Source organism: Polypterus senegalus, chromosome 5, assembly GCF_016835505.1.
Source record: "Polypterus senegalus isolate Bchr_013 chromosome 5, ASM1683550v1, whole genome shotgun sequence".
Taxonomy (NCBI): domain Eukaryota; kingdom Metazoa; phylum Chordata; class Cladistia; order Polypteriformes; family Polypteridae; genus Polypterus; species Polypterus senegalus.
The window spans coordinates 68,599,308-68,621,630 of record NC_053158.1 but is presented as its reverse complement, the minus strand read 5'-3'; the positions used below and the strand labels follow the sequence as shown (position 1 = coordinate 68,621,630).

Sequence of the window (22,323 nt, the reverse complement as noted above, 5' to 3'; positions counted from 1 at the left end):
CCACACTTCTGTTATCTATTTTGTATGGTCAAAACATTCAAAATGCACCTATACTTGGCTATAATATTGTTAATACTTACTTTGAAAAACTCAGTATACAAAATAAACCAGAAAGGCACTTACATATATTACTGTGCATTGGAACTGAAGACAGGATTCTTGATCGGTGAATGAGGAGGAGAGGTGGATCTTAAATTCAATTTAGATGCATTTATAAGTTGATTATTTCTTTAAGGAACTTTTAGTGTCATGCTCCAGCTATTATTGTGTATTTTAGCTTTGAATTTTGTTTTTATTGACTTAAAATTTTAATGAATAATTTAATTTTCAGTTTTGCCATCTCAGCACAACTGAGCAACAATTATAAAGACTTAATTCCCAAAAAAGCTCCCTGAAAAAGTGGCATATGGCTCAAATTGGGGGTTATAAGAATTTTTTGTCAGTCATATATTTTACTTGACCACAGAGGTTGATCACAGAGTACTGGAGGGTTTAACTGCACTGATAACTAACTGTAATTTTCTTTCATTTACTGCTGTTTTGATTGCTTTTATTGGAATAGTTACTACTAATAGTAGTACTAATAGTTATTACATACAGCAAGGGTAATATATACTGTAGATGAATTGTTGTAATTGTGTTGAGTTTCAATGGTCTGTTTCTTTCCTCTAGCTGTTGCCTTTAAAAATGCAAAACAGTATGATGAGGCAAAAGAAGCCTACTTAAAGGAGGCTGAAGCTCACAAAGACAACAGAGCGTATCCTTAAAGCAAAGGTTTAAGGCTTTTTTATATACTTTTCTGTTTACAAAGTAAAAAACTTGCAATTTACTTTCCTTAACTTCATTTTTTTAATAAAACAGTCTGTTCCATGCTGCAAAGTAAGTAGTGTATACCTTATTTTTTTTTTTTAAAGTAGATGCTATAGATTAACTGCTTCTTACGTGCAGCAGAAAGCCTACAATCACAAGCAATAAAAGTTCAGTTTATTTCTTGACTTTTTTTATTTGTGGCATTTTATAGAATTCTTATGTTTGCCATTAGTAGCCACTATCATTGTTAAAAATTAACAGCAAACAGAGCAGTTAGAATTTACTGTAATTTTAGATAACTAACGTGTCTTTGTTGTCAAAAATATAAAAAGAAAAATACTTGCCACCATGATAAAATATGTTACACACATTCTGTATCATTATATGGTATTTCCACAAAAGATTTATTTATTTTCTTAAGTCCATAAAATGTTGTGCATTACACGTGTGAATTCTGAAAACAGAAATATCATTTATTGAGAACCTTCTAAAGCTAAAGTGTATATGAGTGAAGAACAACTATAGTTTTAAAGTTTGTTGAACTTGTTGAATAATAAAATAAAATAAAATGGAAGTGTTTGGTTCCAGGTTTTACAGATTTATAACAGTAATCTCAATCTCTTCATAGCACCTTCAAGACCAAGTCATTTACATAACATCTTTTGCACTGAACGTCCTAATTTATGAACTCTTATCATTAGTGTGAAATATTGTGTTGGAATGAATACGGGGGGTCATGAATGTTGTTGCTCATATCATTGTTGCTCTAGGGGTGTGGTATTACATTTTTTTTCTTACATCTGAATTCTCTTTTATAATTCCAGTTTTGAAACACAAACACACATCCTTCACTGCTTTGAAATTGCTCACCCATGAAACAATACAGTAGGCTTTCAAATCATATAAGCTTTGTACTAATTTACAAAATTATAATTTAAAAGGGTTCATTCATATTTAGATTTGCTGGGCTATTAATTCTCTGCCTGAGAACCCAGTTTTACACTTGGTAAGTGGTTATCTGTCTCTGATGACAGTATTTTTTATTTTATAGGGTTAATTTATTACATTGTTCCTGCCACTTTTTGTAACAGCATAGGCACATATGTAATAATTACAGCACATCTGATTGTTTGACTGTTGTGTTTGATTTGAACAGAATTAATGTGATTGATGTTTAAAGGTGCACACATGTACAACTAAGTAGGATCTGTGTGCAGCAGTGTAACTATCAGTTAAGCACCTCAACTTTGCATTGGAATTACACTTTGCATTGGAAGGTGCTGTAAAAATATGTTGTTGTAGCAGAGTGCATATTGCACAGCATACACTCCTCATAATTAATTTGAATGAAAGTTTTATTTTCTGTAAAGTAAGGGATAAAAGGTTAAAAATATGAGGGCTGAATAGAACTATCTCGGAACGTAATTGATGGTGTCACAATAATGAGACATACTCAGATAAAGATTTGGGGCAGCCACCTGTATAATCTGGTATCCTGGCTGCAAAGTCGTTCTTTTTATGTAAATACACAGCACTGAAGTGCATACAAACGAGTCCAAAACAAGACTGAGGGAAAAGGGCAGGCTTTTAAAGGGGAAGACAGGAAGTGAGGTCATAAGGATCGGGCACGTGTTCTTCACTCATTGGATCGAGCCCGGACGTGACATCACGGGGCCGGAGTTGGTAAGGTCTACTTCCATTGGCTCGGTCCCGGAAGTGATGTCAAGAGAGCCAGGTGGAATCTCCCGGGAATGGTCTACAGGAAAGGGAGAAAAAGAGTCAGTGCGCTCTTCCACATCCCGGCATGCCTCCGAACTGCTGTCACACAAGCCCTTTAGCTGCCTCCCATGCGCACGTGTGTGACAATGGCTGGTCACCCTACTTTCACTTCTGTTATAGAAATGTACAATCAGTTCTGAGTTTTCATAGTAGTACTTCTGCTTTCATTGTCATTCACTATCAATTATAAGATGATGACAGGTGTATTTTTTTTTTGCAGTAATATTAATTGGTTTAAAATGTCAACAGGCAGATTTTATTTTATTTCTATTGCTACATAACAGCATGTACTTCTAGTTAAATGTATTACATTTGGATTAGCAACAACATAAACTGAAACAAGAATACTTTCTCACTGTGTACAGTATTCTACACAAAATCAATATTTTGTAATATATCACACTGCAGACTAATTTTGGGCATATAGGTTGAGTGTAGAAATTGAAAACATTGGAACAAAAGTTCTGTGACAGTTTATTATTATTTTAACAGTTGCTCTGTTATTGGCATTCTGTTTTTCTGGAGTAGACAAAAAAAAGACTTTTCTCATTCTATTAACAGAGCCCTTGAACAAGCAGGAATGATGCTCAAAGTAAGTGATTGTTTTTAGTGTCTCCAGTCGTAAAATAAACTTTAGCTAATTTTAAAACACATTCCTGGGGTTAAAAAGCTCCACTATGAAAAAGAGAATTTTTTTGGAAGTCTGTATTGTGCTTCAAAAAATAAAACAGAAAATTAAATGAAGTAGCATTTTGATTGGGGAACAATATTGGGGCTTTCTTTAAAAGTGTCCAATAAGCAATTAATTACTCTGTTGTCTGACTGATGAGTTCTATTCTGATACAAAAATATATTTTGTGAGTGTATACTCAGTATATTATTTGTCTGAAAGTTAGACATAAAGAAAATTTAATGCATTATATGAATACATATTTAATAAATGTTAAGAGATACTTGAGAAACACATTACAATAGAAAAAAATTAAATAGTGGGATATATTAAGTATTCTCTGCATATTTTCTTATATCTGTGGTTTTACATTCTTAACTTATTTTTTCATTCATAAGTGTTTGTTCCACTGTTGTTCTCTAATCTGCTTTGTATAAATAAATGCCTGCTTAGTTGTCAGATTTAATGAGTCAGAGGCAAAGGACCACATAAGTCATTGAAAGCTCTGAACACTTCCACTACCAATTATGCTTTCAGTCAAAGCTTGCTATTTTATCAGATTGTTTCTGTATCTGGTATCAAAGATATTCTGCTGTATATATACATCTACGTGTTTACTAACATTTGTTTCACTTTAAATAAAACTGGATGTAATATAAAAACAGACAGTCAGACATTGTAATCATTTCCCATCAGGAAATGCAGCGACTACCTGAAGCAATCCAGCTTATTGAAAAAGCCAGCATGATGTATGTAGAAAATGGTACTCCTGATACAGCAGCAATGGCACTGGATCGGGCTGGCAAGTATGTCTACTTAAACAGAAGCACAGTTGTGCAGTTCTCATATCTATCCATTTTATACATTGTTACAGCTTTAGAGGACAGAAGATACGTTTTGTTCCATGCCCCAAATTACTGTAAATAAACAGAAAATGTGTATGTAGTGTATTTATATTTTCAATGAATAAATAAAATTTTTCATTTTTGATTTCCTGTTTGACATCACATATCCTTGAAATACTGACATTTGAACAAGTAAAACGATTGGTCACAAAATACTAAAACTTGTTTTTTAGTCTCACTCATACAGTGTTTGGTGCTAAAATTTTGCCAGTACTGTTTAAAAGTGGTATATACATACTACTAATGTCGCCCTTCTTGACATTCAGTTTTATTCATTCATCTGTCCATTCATTTTCTATGTTGCTAACCCATGGACTGCATTCTGTCTTTAAAATAATATTCTTTAATTTTTCCTTAACGTTATGCATTATTTTAGTGGATTACTAAGGACATGGCCTTGCTATTTGAGGATGCTTTCGTAATAGTACTGTAGTTTATGTAGCTCATTTTATTACTTATTACATTTCTAGTTAGAAGGCCATTATATATTTACTTTTTAATTTCCAGACTTTTTCTTTTATTTGAATTTTATGCAGTTGGAAGCATAGTTACTGATTGCTAATTATAAATAAAAAAAGTAAAATATGCAATCTAATTTGTTATCATGTATTAGAAATGAAATCTGTTTAAATGAAAATGCAGTCATTTAATGCTCATTATTTTTGGAATGTGCATTAATCCAAATTATGCCTTAGAAGTTCACTATGTCAGATTAATCATATATGTTGTGTTACCCTTCAGCTGATTCAGCATTGCATATACTGTAGTAGTTTATTACTAAAATTATTTAAAAAAAAATACTAGCTGCACTAGACTAAGACTGTGGTGTATTTCCTTTTTAATTTTTAGATTGATAGAACCTATAAATCTGGAAAAAGCAGTGGAACTTTACCAACAAGCAGCATCTGTATTTGAAGTAAGTTGAAAATAAATTTATTAATTTTTTCTGTCATACAGATGTTCCCTATACATTTTTTTTATTATTATTTATTACTGACTAGCTGTCTCCAGTGGCTCCTCCCGCGTAGTAGTGAAAAAGGACAAACTTTAAAATTCATAAAAAAAAAAGTAATAATTTGTATTGAGAAGAATTTATATTGATAGTGCTATAGGGGTGATAAGGTAGCTGTGATCTCTTTGCCAAAAATGTAAAAAGTTGGCAAGGTATCTCTGTCCAAGCTGTAGGTAGGTACACTCCAAAGTCAAATGTTGCCATTGTATCTGATCGTGTTCAACTCTGATGGGAGAGCATCTCCCACAAGACCATGATAACTCTTCCAATGAGCAGGTACCCTCTGAAACACACATAGCTGTGATCAAAAACGTTAAACATTACTCTTTAACAATCTCTAGGTGATAATGTCTGCTGAACAAACAGGTATCGCTAGCTAAGCGGAGGCAAGGTACGTTCCAACATGTGGCAAGAGGTAGAATGACTCGAACAGAGGCTGGCTCCGCCCATCTTCCTACTCCTGAGGTCCCACCTCCCCCTACCCTTAGCCCACAGCCTGTCTTTTGGAATCGTGCAAATAAATCGCTTCTGCAACCGAACTATAATACTTAATTCAATGACAGAAGTCGCAAAATAAACCGGAACGTTCAAGCAAATTATAGAAAAATCGTGATGTAAATCCATTAAGTTGTTCTCTCATGAAAAGCGGACAGACATACAAACAGACAGATGTTGTATTTTATATATATATATATATACATATATACAGTGGAACCTCGGTTTACGAGTAACTTGGTTTACGAGTGTTTTGCAAGACGAGCAAAAATTTTTCATAAATTTTGACTTGATAAACGAGCGATGTCTTGCAATACGAGTAGTATGGATACACTTTGTCTGCTGAGCGTCATGTGATCACAACTGAACTGATGGTTCTTCTCTCTCTCTCCTTATCTCGCTCGCTCGCTCGCCCAGTGCATCTTTTTCTCTCTCTCTCTCCTTATCTTGCTCGCCCAGCGCTTCTCTCTATTTACAGCGCTTCTCTCTCTCTTCTTATCTCGCTCACCCAGCGCCTCTCTCTGTTTACTATAGCATTGTGACTGTGTGTGTGCGCTGTGAAGTGCGAGTCCTCATCTTGCTCCCCAAAACACGAAGCTGAGTCTCAGTACTTTAACACCAGCTGAATAAACACCAGTTTATTCAGTTTGAAACAGTAACAGCGCTGTTATTTATTGCAGCGGGATCTTTATAATGTTCCTTGATCTTTTTGGATGCGCTTATATGGCGAACTGCTACAGCGCTGGGAGACTGCGATTGCTTTGGGACACTCTTCAGCGTGTCGTCCCGTTGGGTGGAATTCCACATGAGTTTAGAAACTCACACCAGCCATGATTCTTTTAAAGGTAAATTGCAGGTTAATTTGTATTATGTATTTTACTTTATATTTTGTATTAATCCTTTTTATATGAATAGTTTTGGGTTGTGGAGCGAATCATCTGAATTTCCATTATTTCTTATGGGGAAATTCGCTTTGATATACGAGTGTTTTGGATTGCGAGCACGTTTCCGGAACGAATTATGCTCGCAAACTGAGGTTCCACTGTGTGTGTGTGTGTATATATATATATATATATATATATATATATATATATATACTAATAAAAGGCAAAGCCCTCACTGACTGACTCACTCACTCATCACTAATTCTCCAACTTCCCGTGTAGGTAGAAGGCTGAAATTTGGCAGGCTCATTCCTTACAGCTTACTTACAAAAGTTGGGCAGGTTTCATTTCGAAATTATACGCGTAATGGTCATAACTGGAACCTATTTTTTTCCATATACTGTAATGGACTTTAGCTCGATGGCCGTGGGCGGAGCTGCGTCTCACATCATCACGCCTCCCACGTAATGACATCAACTGACTGTGAACGCAGTACGTAGAAAAGAAGGAAGAGCTCCCAAAGAGCGCTAAACAAAAACGCATACAAGCTTATTCATAAGTTCAGCTACTGCGGAAACAAAGCACGGTGTAAACCGTAAGTTTAAATTAAGTTTATGGGCACGCTCCCGCTGCTGTTTGTCATGCCTTTGTCAAATACTTTATTAGCGAGATACAAGTTTAATGAGAAGACAGGAGGTATAGACGAGACTTTGGATCACTTTGTAATGGAGTTAAAATTGCTGTAGCGAGAAACTTTTAAGTGCCGGGTCTTAGCTAACATTAAATGAAGCCGTGGACATTGCAACATCACACAAGAGAGCAGCTCACGTGAACTAACTAAACGCTGTACGAGTGATTACTTCCATGCATCAAACCTATTCAAAAAAACGCATTGCACAATTGAAAAGGTAGGAAAAGAATATGCTCCGAGCTGAGCTCCACAGCTAATGCGGTCTTATGTAGGCAACTTCGTCACGCTGCCACCAAATACTCACAGAAAACTCCACAAGGTAATACACACGCTGTCTCTCGGGTTTCTCCACACTCAATTTATTCCTTGTATGCCCGTTATACCCTCTGATCTCCCATTTCAATTCAGATGTCTCCAATTTCCAGTAAGGCTCTGCTTCGCGATGACAAGTAATAAGTCTCAGGGACAGACGCTACAAAAAGTTTGCCATTGATTTCAGGCAAGATTGCTTTTCTCCTGGACAACTATACCTTGCATTCTCAAGAGTGAGCTCGCACAACTTCGTCATATTACAACCGGACTGGTGAACTGACAACATGCTATATAAAGAGAACTATAACAATCGTAATAAACGAACAATAAAACAGTGGAGAACCCGTTGATTAAATAAAAAGGCAGCTTTCTTGGCGAAGCACGGGAAAACGATGGCCTTATATGTCGTTTGTTTATAAAACAGCGGAGAAGCTGTGTAAAGGCTGCTTCACAAAAAAACAGCTGAGCGCCTTATATGAGCAGACAGTCAGCTAAAGAGGGGAATCAAAAAATAACTATAATCGTAATAAATGACCAAAAAATAGCGTGCAAGCCGCGGATTAAATAAAGGAGATGGGTACCTAAACAGTACAGTTAGTCTCAAAATAGCTACACAATAACTATAGCAATCGTATTAAACGAACAATAAAACAGTACAGAACCACGAAGCAAGGAGAAACGATGGCCTCATATGGTGTTCGTTTATAAAGCAGCGGAGTTGCTGTGTGAAGGCAGCTACACAAAAAAACAGCAGAGCGCTACACTCTGAATGTTTTCCTCACATCACCGTTATACCCTCTGATCTCCCATTTCAATTCAGATGCCTCCAATTTCCAGTAAGGCTCTGCTTCGCGATGACAATTAATAAGTCTCGGGGACAGACACTACAAAAGGTTGCCATTGATTTGAGGCAACATTTCTTTTCTCCTGGACAACTAACTATACATTGCATTCTCAAAAGTAAGCTCAGTGCACAGCTTGGTCATATTACATCCGGGGATTTTGCTGTATACAGTGTGTGTCTATATATATATATATATATATATATATATATATATATATATATATATATATATATATATATATATATATATATATATATATATATGTGTGGTGTGTGTGTGTGTATATATACAGTATATAAAATATATGGGAGAGAGAGATCAGCGGATGTGCGTAACACACAACCTGGTACTTACCATTTACGACTGATTACTTCAGTATCTCTTTGAATTTGAAGCGGTGCACCAACACGCAGTGATGGCGGAGCAGTGGGTGCATTACCAAAGGGTGAAAGGTGCTGTATGGTTTAGGGGCTGTAACACTCTGTTGGTACCAGTATGTTATTGGCCATCATTATCACTAGACCTTTGTGCATTACTCACTGTGTTTTTTGCTTATTCTCTGTGTACAGTAAACTTTTGACCAGAACAGAATTTTGTAGGTAGAATAAAAGCCTGTTATTGTTTGTTGTTGCTGTTGTTTAACAGCTGATACATGTATTCTGCTGATACTATTGTACACAAACTTTTGCTTAATACAAAATTATTAAAAATAACCTTCAGGCTATGTGTATAAGGTATATATGAAGTATAAATATATTTCTGTATATTTTGAAATCCAAAATACTTGTGGTCCCAGGCATTTTGAATTTAGATACTCAACTTGTGCCAATTAACAAGACATTTTTGTCCACTCATGTGCAAAAAAATGTTAAACATATTTAATTGAGGTTAAGTATCTCATGATTGGTTATAATTAATACACTGTTTAGAATGAATCTGACAGTTTTCATCAGTAAATATCTGGTTCAGTGGTTTAAACATAGGTTAGAAATCTTGTCATATTTCCAGTCATCGGTCTCTCAGTTTTATGAACCCAATTTTTTTCAATACTGAACCTACTTCTGCATCAACATTTTATTGGTGCTATTCAATTTTCAATGTTTTAGACTTCCCAAGTTTGGTCAGTCGGTTCAATACAGAAATGTATTAATTTATTTGCTTTGTTTACCAACTTCACAATGACTGTTATTGTAATACATGATGTACAAAAATCAAGTGACATTCTTCAACAAAAATCCAATCTGACTGTTTAAAGTCAGATTAGATAAGGGTGATCAGAACTGAATTAGTATTCAGTACTTACGAAGGAGAGCAGTGTCTATCCGATCTCAGAAAATTAGATACCACGTGCTTATGTCAAAATCCAGTCTCTGTGAAATGTGTTGAGAAATAGAAATATCAGAGGGGGATGTGCAAATGTGGCCTTCGTAAACTTTGCTTCTACCCAGTAAATTGGGTTCTTTATTGAAAAATCCTTTCAAAAGTGTTTTGAAAGTAAAGTAGCTGTACATTTCATTACTTCAGTTATTTTTTTAGAATACAGATTTGTGTCAGGTTTAACTTATTAATACAGTCATGCACCAATTTAGAGCCCCTTTTGGGACCAGTTATTTGGCTGTATATCAGTCACAAAGTGTACTTTAACTGCTGGTACAGATTAGCACTAACAGATTTTTGAGTCTTGGTGGCCACACGCATTCACAGTGTGGGCCGAATGCGCCACGAGGAGCAACAACAATAAAAATATACCTTAAATTGCCCCCCCAAGAATCAGAAAACATATGACACTCTGAAAAACAAATAATAATAATAGCGAAAGATTAATCACTATTTATAGCGTGTTTTCAACTTCTTGATGGAAGAAAAAACTGTAAACCATCTGTACAGATTGGAAACAAAAAAAGACGTGCCAGCTATGTAGAACACAACTTCAATAAAATGTTGCGTGGCATAGTATATTTTTTTTTTTTTTTTTTTTACCGTGTCCTGTTCGGCTGTGAAGCAATCAGAATTGATGTCTGAATGCTGGCGACTAGCCTTACAGTTTTTCTCTCAGGTGGAGCGTTACAGCTTCTGCTGACGTCACGCCTGATACCAAAACTTTATTAAAAATATTTTAGATGTTTTAAGATTCGAACCGGACACGGAGACAAAAGTGAAAGAAAAAGAAGAGAGAGAAGGAAGAGATGGAGGTAAAGGGGAGGGGGGGGGTTTCGTATAGAATAAACAATAAATGAACCAGAATCCGCTTCTAGACCTGCAGAAAGAGAGGGGAAAAAAAAAAAACCACAAGACAAAAACATTGCTGCATCAGCTACATGAAGATATATAAAAGTAAAATGTTTGCTGACAATCATACAGTAATTATTACTGAGGCATTTAGGGCCACCACAACCTTAGATCATGTGCTGAAGATGTCCAAGTCATACTTATGAAATCACCATGTGAGCACCTGTGTGCGTACGCACGCTTGTATGTGTAAGGTTTCTCTATAGGAGCATCCAATAGTGATTGTGAAGGGCCACAGACCTGCCCCCAAAAATGTGCGGAAGATGGAGGGAGTTCCAAGCCCAGAGATCCAGAGGTCACCCCAGAGCGGAGACCCCAGGGAGGCCGTCACCAGAGAAGCCCCAACCCCCACCCGAGAGGCGCAGAGGATCACCCCGGGGGTCACAACCAGCAGCCGGCAGAGTCCCGGGAGATATCAACGGCAAGCCCTCAGGCCGCCCAGCAGCTCTCCCCGAACCCAGCAGCCCGGGACCCAAGGGCGACCCACCCGCCGAGGATCCAACAGAGCCCAGGGAACCAGATCCCACCAGGCAGCCACCGGGAGCGACCAGACAGATGCTTAAGGCAGGGGAGGGGAGGCAAAGATGTTGTAGTATTGCCAGATGTCCCAGGAGAGGGGAGGAGTCCAAAACCCCACCTGACATATACAGTCACACACAAACACAGTCATACACTCCCTCCCTCATGCTCTCACATACACATACAACCCAAGACTTACAAGGATGTACGCAGACACCCATTCACACTCCCCACACACACCCTACCTAACTCTGGTCCCGGTGCTGCCGTACCTGAGGTACAGCCATTCCTGGACGCCAGAGTTAGCCCGTTCCGCAGGGGGAATAGTGAGCAGGCACCCCGTCCAACGTAGAGCAAAGCAACCCACCACTCCAGACCACAGGCAGGCGGCCAGCTCCCACTCCTAGCCTCCAGCCCCGGCAGCTAACTGAGAACAGAGGTGTAATAAGACCTCTAGTCTCCCTCCGCCTGCTCTAATGTAGTGTTGGTGTGTGTTGATAAGGTGCATTTTGTGGTTGGGGGGGCGCGGGCAGTGCCGGCACCATGTGGCCTACACCAGCTGATGCCAACACACAGCCCCACCTCCCTCCCCAAAACTCTCCGTGACTAGGTGCAGTTTAAAATTGGAAGTGGACACCGGCACTCGGAGTGAGGCTGAAATTTCCCCCCACCGGATGCCGTTGAGTGTGCCCACTCCCAAGGCCCTAAGTGTGCATTTGTGTGGAATGTTTTTGTGGAAGTGTTTAATGTGCAAATAAAATTGGGGTGTAGGCTGCCACAGGACTGCGGAAACGGGATCCATACCGCACCCCTGACTTACCCACACCCCAAGGCCCTATGTGCATGTTTGTGTGATGATGTGAAGGAGCAGGAGGAGGGAAATGTCTGAGGATGGGGAGGAACGGCTGAGGGGCCTGAGCCCTCCAGGGAGCCAGCTCCCCTACTGGCCCCAATAGGCACCTCCGTTCCCAAAATCCACCCGGGCACGGAGGCCCCAGCCTATCTAGCCATGGCCGAAGCAGCAGCATCACAGAGCCCCACGGAGTCTGAGGCCACCAACCCACACCACCCCAGCAGAATATTTACTCCCATCCCCACATTTACTCAACATTCAGATTAAGTAAGACATAAGACACCCAGGATAAAGCTGGATCCTCCCCCTCCCGGACATCCCCTCCCCATGGTGGAACTGCCGCATGTTCCGGCCCTCTTCCCGGCAGCGTACATGCCAGGACCCAATCCCCAAGGCCCCACCCATATCCCCATCCGGGGACGGCCGCCCCCATACCCTAAGCCACCAGGCCCACACCCAGACCAACCCAGGGGCATTGCAGCCACTAGGCAGCGACCCGCAGCCACCGTCAAGACCCCCCTAAGGCCCCACACACAACCACCAGAAGCCCACCCCCGGAGGTAACCCAAGCACCACCAGAGTCGGGCAGCAGCCCCCCAGCCCAAGACCCCCCTAGTGAACCCACCCCAGGGATCCTCCAGATACTCCAAGCTCAGACTCTCCACCACATCAACCACAGCATCCCGCAGGACCATATCAATGACCCTCCATCATCGCTATGTGATGGAACCGATCAAAGGAGCCCAGAGAGATTGATTTGAAGTGGAGGCAGAGGCTGTCTCAAGTGTAATATGATCCAATAAAAGATTTCTATACTGGTTAATGCAAAGATTATCTTTCTTTTTCCAGTTTATGAGTATAGTTTTCTTAGCGATGCATATGGCAGTGAGAACCACGTGAACCAAATTTGTTTCAATCGGGACATCCTCTAGGTTCCCCAGCAAGCAAAATGACGGGGAAGTTGGGATATCACATTAGTATATTATTTTCATACAAATAGATTTATTTACTTATAATTATACCCTTGCTAATTCATAGTTATGCTGTATAAAAAGAAATGTTGACAATTTGAAATAGTTAACTTTAATATTAAAAGGAAAGGATCATGCTCACCATTATTCCAAGTTGGATTTTTGAATAAAAAGATGGACAGGTAAATAAATAAAACTATATAAACAAAATTAAAAATAAAACCCAAGTATGTTAAACCAGTAACAGCGCACTGCAGAATACACTTGACTTGAGCATTCATAGTTTTCCTCTTCTTTCTCTGTACGTTTAGCATCCATTTGCTAAGAGATTGATATGCTTGCTGCTTTCTGAGCAGCTCTTCTTTTCTCCACCATAGCAGCCTGCTTCTTCTCTTCTTTTGTTGGCATCTTTTCGCATTAAAATTGCGATTACGTAGTACATTTTCTGTAATTTTTCACTTAAGCTGGCACTTAAATCATTCTTGAGGCAGACTGAAGACTTAAGATATGAAGAGGTAGAGAAAGTGATGGCGAAGGTGGTAGGGTTGAGAACAGCGCCTGTATGCATGCACTGTACAGCTGGCCGCTACCAAGGGTTGATTCTACAATAAAATAAAAAGTGGAATAACCTTGGAGGTCAATCATCACACCGAAAGCAGATAGTAGACATCACACAGTGTATGTGTACCAAATGTTCAGGTCAATAGGTCAAACGGTTTGTGTGCTACACGTAATTTTAAATCCTGGACTGACAAACGAACAGCCACGGTAGAGTATTATATATGAAGTTGTACACTTTGAATACATGTACTGCTGTAAGAATACAGTGTTATACAGCCCCATGCAAGAATATTTATCAATATATTTTTAGGATTTATAAAAATACATTGCCATTTTTGTGCTTTGTAAAGTTGTAACTTTAAAATTGAAAACCTCCGATTGTAACTTGACTGTTTGTTTCTTTATTTTTCATAGAATGAAGAACGTTTGCGACAAGCAGTTGAACTACTAGGCAAGGCCTCTCGACTTCTGGTCAGGGCACGGAGGTGGGATTTTTTATCAGTCCAGCATTTTTAACATACTTACAAGACCACCATTGTTCTGATATTATTTTGGTTTCTTTTCAGATTTGATGAGGCAGCAGCATCCATACAAAAGGAAAAGAACATGTATAAAGAAATAGAAAATTACCCTACTTGCTTTAAGGTAAAGATAAAAGGTCTGGAGTTCATATTAGTACAATATTGATTACTTATATTTTTATAGTTAAAAATATTTTGTCATTTATCTAGGCAGCAATAAAATTAATCAATATTTAATACAGCTATAAAACGTGTAAATGCACATCCTAAGATCTCTTTTCCTAGAGAGAGGAAATGTTTCTTTTTTTTTTACGTAAAATATTTATCAACTTAATTTAGATCATTGTACAGCTTAATGTAACAGCTACCAACAACTGTCTGCACTGTAACAAAGTTGAGGTATCATGTTTCTGTTACGAAAATATATTTATCCTTCATGAATAACACATTTATATTTAATTTTAAATATTTCTTTCTCTGGTTCTAAGCTTAGTAATTACTCTAACTTCTATTTTTTTGTTTAATATTATAGAAAACAATTGCTCAAGTGCTTGTTCACCTTCATAGAAATGACTTTGTTGCTGCTGATAAATGTGTAAGAGAAAGTTACAGGTATGTAGGATTAAATATAATTATAATTTTTTTTGCTGTTTGTGGTTGGACTTAGACTCAGGATTGTAGTATTAGGGATATATTATTTGAATATTATGTTTTTTCCTAGTCTAAACTGTATTTTGGAACTGTATTATAACTGTTGTCTGCAAGTCTTAATCTAGACATAGAGTTTTAATATTCACTATGTTAGATGTGACTATAAATTAGCTTTGAATGAAATTGACTGGCATCATGTCTTAGGTTAAGTGTAGCCTTGTGATTGATGCTGCCAAGTTCAGAAAATGAGTGCGTTATGAAGTTAGTTGTCCAATAAGGACTGTTTAAAAAGCAATTTAATTTTTATATATCACTCTCAATATTATCAGTTCACAAAGAATATTTGCTGTTTGCCTGATAGAAATACCATTTAATAAATTAAAGCAAACAGAAATAGACAATGTTCTATATTCTACAAGATTCATTTACTATCAAAATTATTTTAATAGTAATTAAATTTTAAGATTGATAACTAAGTGAATTACCCATGAATATTTAACTTTATAACCTAATTGTTTTATATAAATAACACTGATAGATATTTATTTGTTACACAAACACACAAGCATTACAAAAAGAAAGAAAAGTCTTGTGAGATAAAAATAAGAGAGTAACCACAGTGAGGCATTATAAAGGCATATTGGTGTAGTATAAAGGAGCCCCTTTAGCATTTTTGACTAAAAGTACTCTATGTTAGTGTGCCTGAGAGAGGATGTACAGCACTGTTCATAATGGCCATCAGTAGTAATATCAATATCATCACGATTTTTCTTACCTTGTGCACATTCTGATTTTATTCTGACATTTTCTCTCCTGTAACTGAAAAATACTGCTTAAAATCCATACTAATCCATACTAAAAATAAAAATGAGTAAATTCCAATTTAATTGATTTTATTTTCACTTAAACAAATTCTTTAAAGCTGTCCTCTAACAACGTGCTTTTAAAATGTGGTTTGTCAGAGAATCCCATTGTTATATATATATATACACTGTGTGCACAATTATTAGGCAAGTGAGTATTTTGACCATATCATCATTTTTAACGCGTATATTCCAACTCCAAGCTGTATTAACTTGAATGCTTATTGGATTTAAGCACGTCAGGTGATGTGTATTTGTGTAATGAGGGAGGGTGTGGCCTAAGGAGATCAACACCCTATATCAAGGTGTGCAGAATTATTAGGCAGCTAGTTTTCCTCAGGCAAAATGGGCCAAAAGAGATTTAACTGACTCTGAAAAGTCAAAAATTGTAAAAAGTCTTTCAGAGGGATGCAGCACTTTTGGAATTGCTAAGATATTGGTGTGTGATCACAGAACCATCAAACATTTTGTTGCAAATAGTCAACAGGGTCGCAAGAAATGTGTTGAGAACAAAAGACGCAAATTAGCTGCCAAAGATTTGAGAAGAATCAAACGTGAAGCTACCAGGAACCCATTATCCTCCAGTACTTTCATATTCCAGAGCTGCAACCTACCTGGAGTGCCCAGAAGTACAAGGTGTTCAGTGCTCAAAGACATGGCCAAGGTAAGGAGGGCTGAAACCCAACCACCACTGAACGAGAAACATAAGTTGAAACGTCAAAACTGGGCCAAGAAATATCTGAAGACAGATTTTTTTCAAAGGTTTTATGGACCGATGAGATGAGAGTGACTCTTGATGGACCAGATGGATGGACCTGTGGATCAGTAATGGGCACAGAGCTCCACTCCAACGTGGAGGTGGGGTACTGGTATGAGCTGATATTTTTTAAGATTAGCTAGTTGGACCTTTTGCATTGAAGATGAACTCAAAATCAACTCCCAAACCTACTGCCAGTTTTTCGAAGACATTTTCTTCAAACAGTGATACAGGAAAAAGACCATGATTTTTATGCAGGCCAATGCTCCATCACTTGCATCGAAGTTCTCCACTGCGTGGCCAGCCAGTAAAGGCCTTAAAGATGAAGGAATAATGACATGGCCCCCTTCCTCATCTGACCTAAACCCTATCGAGAACTTGTGGGCACTTCTTAAACGCTAGATTTACGGGGGAGAAAAACAATACACCTCTCTGAAGAGTGTCTGGGAGGCTGTAGTCACTGCTCCACAAAAAGCTGATCGTCAACAGATCAAGAAACTGACAGACTCCATGAATGGAAAGGCTTATGACTGTTATTGGAAAGAAGGGTGGCTATATTGGTCATTGATTGATTGATTTATTTTTTTTGAAATGTCAGAGATGTTTATTTGTAAATTTTGAGGTGTTTGTTTATTATTCTCACTATAACAGATGAAAATAAACAAGTGAGATGGGAAAATTTTCATTCTTCCTTTAGTTGCATAATAATTCTGCACACTAATAGTTGCCTAATAATTGTGCGCACATATGTATTCCCCTGATGATGTTCACACTCACATTTCCGTTGTGAAACATTCAGGTTTCAGGTTTATTAACATTTTGGATTGACTGATAGCACTGTGTTTGTTTCATATTAAAATTAATCCTCAAAAATACAACTTGCCTAATAATTCTGCACTCCCTGTAGAGGTGTGGCAGAAAAGTAATGAGACTGATTTTTTATTTACCAAAGTTTTTATTTTTTTCAAACATCAATGTTATCCCCTTCAAAGTAGTTCCTTTGGGCAGCTACACACCGATGGAGACGTTGTTCCCACTGTTGGTAGCAGCGCTGGAAGTCTTCAACCGGTATGGTCTTCAGCATGTCCGTTACACTCTTTTGGATGTTTTCTAAAGTCCCGAAATGATGTCCTTTGAGGACATTTTTCAGTTTAGGAAAAAGGAAAAAGTCACACGGACAGAGGTCAGGTGAATAAGGGGGCTGGGGAACCACAGGAATGCCTTTTGAGGTCAAACATTCTGTTATGGAGAGGGCAGTTTTTCGGCACCATTTTGGCACAGACCTTTCGCATGTGCAAATGTTCAGTCAAAATTTGATGAACAGTAAATCTGTTCAAATTTAATTGTTCACTCAACATTCTTAATGTTAAACGACGGTCTGATCTCACAAGAGTGTTCACACGTTCGATGTTTTCATTGGTTTTCGAAGTTGAAGTCCTCCCTGAACGGTGTTCATCTTCAACGTGTTTTCTGCCTTCCAAAAATGATTTGTGCCAGCGAAAAACTTGAGCTTGGGATAAAGAATGTTCTTCATAGGCCTGTTTTAATTTTTCAAACATCACACTTGCCGTTTAATGGCACAACGTTGCTCCAAATTCCGCTGTTCCATTTTGCGTGACGCACAACCAAAAACACAACTTCACTAATAGCAGTCACAACTATCACGTAGTTAACGGAAGGAGTTGAAACTCGCACTGAGCTATGGGAGGCTACTGATACACGTGCTCTATCAAGGACAACAGCGCAGCGTTAGATCGCTTGCAGTGTTGCCAGTCTCATTCCTTTTCTGCCACACTACACCAATATATATATATATATATATATATATATATATATACAAACACACACATATAAACATATATACATATAAACATATCTGCATATACACATATCTACACATACACATATCTATATATACTGTATATATACACACATCTACATATATATACATATATATACACATACATACACACACACATATACATACATACATACATACAGATAAATATACATATTATACATACTGTATATAGCAAAATCCCCGCGCTTCGCAGCGACAAAGAACTGCTTTTAAATTTTTTTTTTATTATTTTTATTACAATCCATACAAAGCAATCAAGTTTTTACAAAAAGAAAAATTGAGTTAAGAACAGATCGATCCCCACCCCTGAGAGAGAGAGCAAGCCAAAAGCGTTAAATTTAAGGCTTGTAAACCTAAATTAATAAATTCTCTGTGCTTTATGAACTTATTTTAAAATATTACTGATTAGATCCTGCCATGTTTTGAAAAAAGTCTGTACGGATCCTCTAACTGAGTATTTGATTTTTTCCAATTTCAAATAATATAACACATCGGTTTCCCACTGACTTAAAGAGGAGAGTTTGGGTTCTTCCAGTTTATCAGAATAAGTCTGCGTGCAAAAGTGTAGTGAATGCAATCACAATTTGTTTGTCTTTCTCCACTTTGAGCCCTCTGGAAGAACCCCAAACACAGCTGTTAATGGGTTAGGAGGGATTGTGAGTCCAAGGCTATCTGAAAGGTAATTAAAAATGTTTGTCCAGAATAATGTTAATTTGATGCAGGCCCAGAACATTTGACCTAGTGAGGCTGGGACTTGGTTGCAACGTTCGCAGGTTGGATCATGCCCTGGAAACATTTTGGAGATTTTTAGTCGAGACAGATGTGCTCGATATATAATTTTAAGTTGTATAATTGTATGCTTTGCGCATATGGAGCTCAAGTGAATTCTCTGCATTGCTACTTTCCACTCCTTTTCTGATATATTAATTGAGAGATCTTTTTCCCAGTGTCCTCTTGGATCTTTGAAAGGAGAGATTGTAAAATGATTTTATATATTGTAGAGATGGAGTCTAAGTCCTTGAGATTGAGCAATATTTTTTCCAGCATGGATGAGGGTGCAAGATGAGGAAAATCTGGAAGGTTCTGTTTAACAAAGTTCCTGATTTGAAGATAGTGAAAGAAATGTGTAGCTGGAATGTTAAATTTGGAATTGTTGAAATTTGTAATTGTTCATAGGATGCAAAGACGTTGTCTATATAAACATCTCTAAGCAAGTTAATTCCAAATTTTTTCCAGATATTAAAAACTGCATATGTTTGTGAAGGTTGAAAGAGGTGGTTCTCTTGCAGAGGTGCCACAGATAGAAGCTTCTCCGTCTTAAAATGCTTTCTACCTTGGTTCCAGATTCTAAGTGAGTGGAGCACAATTGGGTTATTTGTATATTGCCAATAGCGTGTGTTTATTGGAGCACAGAGCAAGGAATACAAAGAAGTACTGCAGGATTTTACTTCTATTGTGGTCCATGCCTGTGTATGTTCTTCTATTTGTTGAATGTAGAGCCTGCCTCCTCCTATGTAGAATCTCGCTTGGCAGTCTGGCATGTTTTTCATCTATTTTAGTAATTTCGCTTTTTATCTCTGCTACTTTCTTGGCTTCGGATTTATTTCTGTGGGAAAGATATGAGATAATCTGTCCTCTTAAGAAGACCTTAAGAGTTTCCCAGAGTATTCCTGCAGAGATCTCGGGGGATGTATTTGTCTCTAGAAAGAATTTGATTTCTTTGGATATAAATTCCATATAATTCTCGTCAGCTAATAGAAGCGGGTTGAGGCGCCATCTGCGGGGTAAGTGTATGGGGCTTAGTAATTTTAGCTCCAAGATCAAAGGTGCATGGTCAGAAATAACAATAGCATTGTATTTGCAAGATTTAATCATAGGCAAGAAGTTATTGTCTATAAAGAAGTAATCAATCCTTGAGTAGCAATGATGTACTGGTGAGCAGAAAGAATACGTATGTTCTTGAATTTGGGTTTAATAACCTCCAGGGGTCTGATAAGTTGTGATCAGTTATAAACTTTGTAATTATCTTTGCGGTGTTAGATGCCGTTCCCCCTGTGGAGGAAATCCTATCTAAAAGTGGATTAAGAACACAATTAAAGTCCCCAGCCATTATAACTTTATGAGTGTTCAGATTGGGAATGGATGAAAATAAATTTTGTATAAATTCCTTATCATCAACATTAGGTGCATAAACATTTATCAAAATCATTTTACAGTTAGATAAGTCTCCCATGACCATTACATATCTTCCTTCAGGATCCAATACTACTGTACATCTGATGCTACAAATGGTACAGTTCTATGTATGAGAATTCCCACACCTCTAGTTTTCTTTGTAAAACTAGAATTGAACATTTGGCCAGTCCAGTCTTTTTGCAGCCGGAACTGATCCTTGCTTAGTAAGTGGGTTTCCTGTAAAAATACTATTTTAGCATTTAGACCTGTTAGGTGAGAGAGTACTTTCTTTCTCTTTAATTCGTGATTCAGGCCTTTAACATTCCAGCTTACGAAGTTAACTGTCCCATCATAGTGTCACTGATTCTGAGGTTTTGATGTCATTTTATAGTCCTTATTGGAAGTGAGACAGCTTCGGTCCTAATTTCCTATTTCCCCTAGAGTTGTTGCCATGCAGCTTATTATTACGTTGGTAGTTATAATTATAAAAATTGAGAGGATAGATTAGGTATAGATCAGGCCTGCTCTCTTTCTCTCCCCCCCTTAACCCACCACCCTCCCTTTTTGCCTCCCCAAGTGAAGCTAAAACCCACTTCACACAGTCCCAGTCCTCTGACATACCCAGAGACAGAGCACATCCAAAGCAAAACAAGCCCCAAAGCAGCGGCGTTAAATTTTTATTAAGAAGAAAAGAAAACCTTTTTAAACTGAGGGACAATATACCAATAACTATCTGTTAAGGATCTCTTTGTATACCACGTTGTCAGTACAGCAGTCCGGTTGTAATATGACCAAGCTGTGCACTGAGATTACTTTTGAGAATGCAACGTAAAGTTTTGTCCAGGAGGAAAGCAATGTTGCCTCAAATCAATGGCAACCTTTTGTAGGGTGTGTCCTTGAGACTTATTAATTACTAGCAAAATACCCGCGCTTCGCAGCGGAGAAGTAGTGTGTTAAAGAAGCAATGAAAAGAAAAGGAAACATTTTGAAAATAACGTAACATGATTGTCAATGTAATTGTTTTGTCACTGTTGTGAGTGATGAGTGTTGTTGTCATATATATATATTTACACACACACATAAACATATATATATATACATATCTATACATATACACATATATACATACATATATATCTACATATATACACATATACACACACACACAAATACATACACACATACATACATACACACACATATATACACACAAAGCTATTTCGTATCAGTGCAATACGCTGCTTGTTAAAATGGATAACTCCCGCTCTTACGTGCAAGTCTGCGTGGATATTATGAACTATCGTATTTGTTCAAGTTCTATTTAAATTTTAAATAGAAGGAATTTTTATTTAGTCGACAGAAATATCTTTGGTAGGAATGGTAAAAACAGACAGGAATATTATTCCTGAATAAATCAACTCAAACCTTAAACAACTTATAATATTTTGCTCTCCATAAAAATATATCCTGTCTAAATTATACAAGTTAGAAATAAAGTAAACATTAAAAGAACAAACATTCAAATTTCTTTACTCTTATGTAATTTTATATAAAAATAAACTTAGATTTTAAATATCCCAAAAGATTTTGCTCTCCATAAAAATATATCCTGTCAAAATTATACAAATTCAAATATGAACATGCTGCATAACAAAACCTGGAAATATAAATAAAATGTGTTCCTTTCAGCAATAACAAATCAAATCATTCAGTTGTCTTTGCTCATATGTCATTTTAGAGCTGGACGCCTGGCATCTTTTTGGCCACAGGTTCGTTTCTGTTTGGTGTGAGGTTCTGTGTTGTGGAGATTCTCAGGATGGATTGCAGGTGCTCATCAGTGAGGCGACTCCTGTGTGCTGTTTTGTTAGTCTTTATCACTGAGAAGAGCTTCTCACACAG

General features: G+C 37.5%; 1 protein-coding gene across 2 annotated transcripts in view; it reads left to right on the top strand.

Annotated features, from left to right (window-relative positions):
* napgb (N-ethylmaleimide-sensitive factor attachment protein, gamma b) overlaps positions 1-22,323 on the top strand; it is a 39,580-nt gene that overhangs the window by 1,771 nt on the left and 15,486 nt on the right. For both annotated transcript variants that reach the window (XM_039754761.1, XM_039754763.1), the window contains exons 3-10: positions 673-757; positions 862-879; positions 3,151-3,181; positions 3,956-4,065; positions 5,014-5,080; positions 14,011-14,081; positions 14,163-14,241; positions 14,650-14,729. In XM_039754761.1, the coding sequence (XP_039610695.1) occupies positions 673-757; positions 862-879; positions 3,151-3,181; positions 3,956-4,065; positions 5,014-5,080; positions 14,011-14,081; positions 14,163-14,241; positions 14,650-14,729 (541 nt within the window). The remainder of the gene's footprint in view (positions 1-672; positions 758-861; positions 880-3,150; positions 3,182-3,955; positions 4,066-5,013; positions 5,081-14,010; positions 14,082-14,162; positions 14,242-14,649; positions 14,730-22,323) is intronic.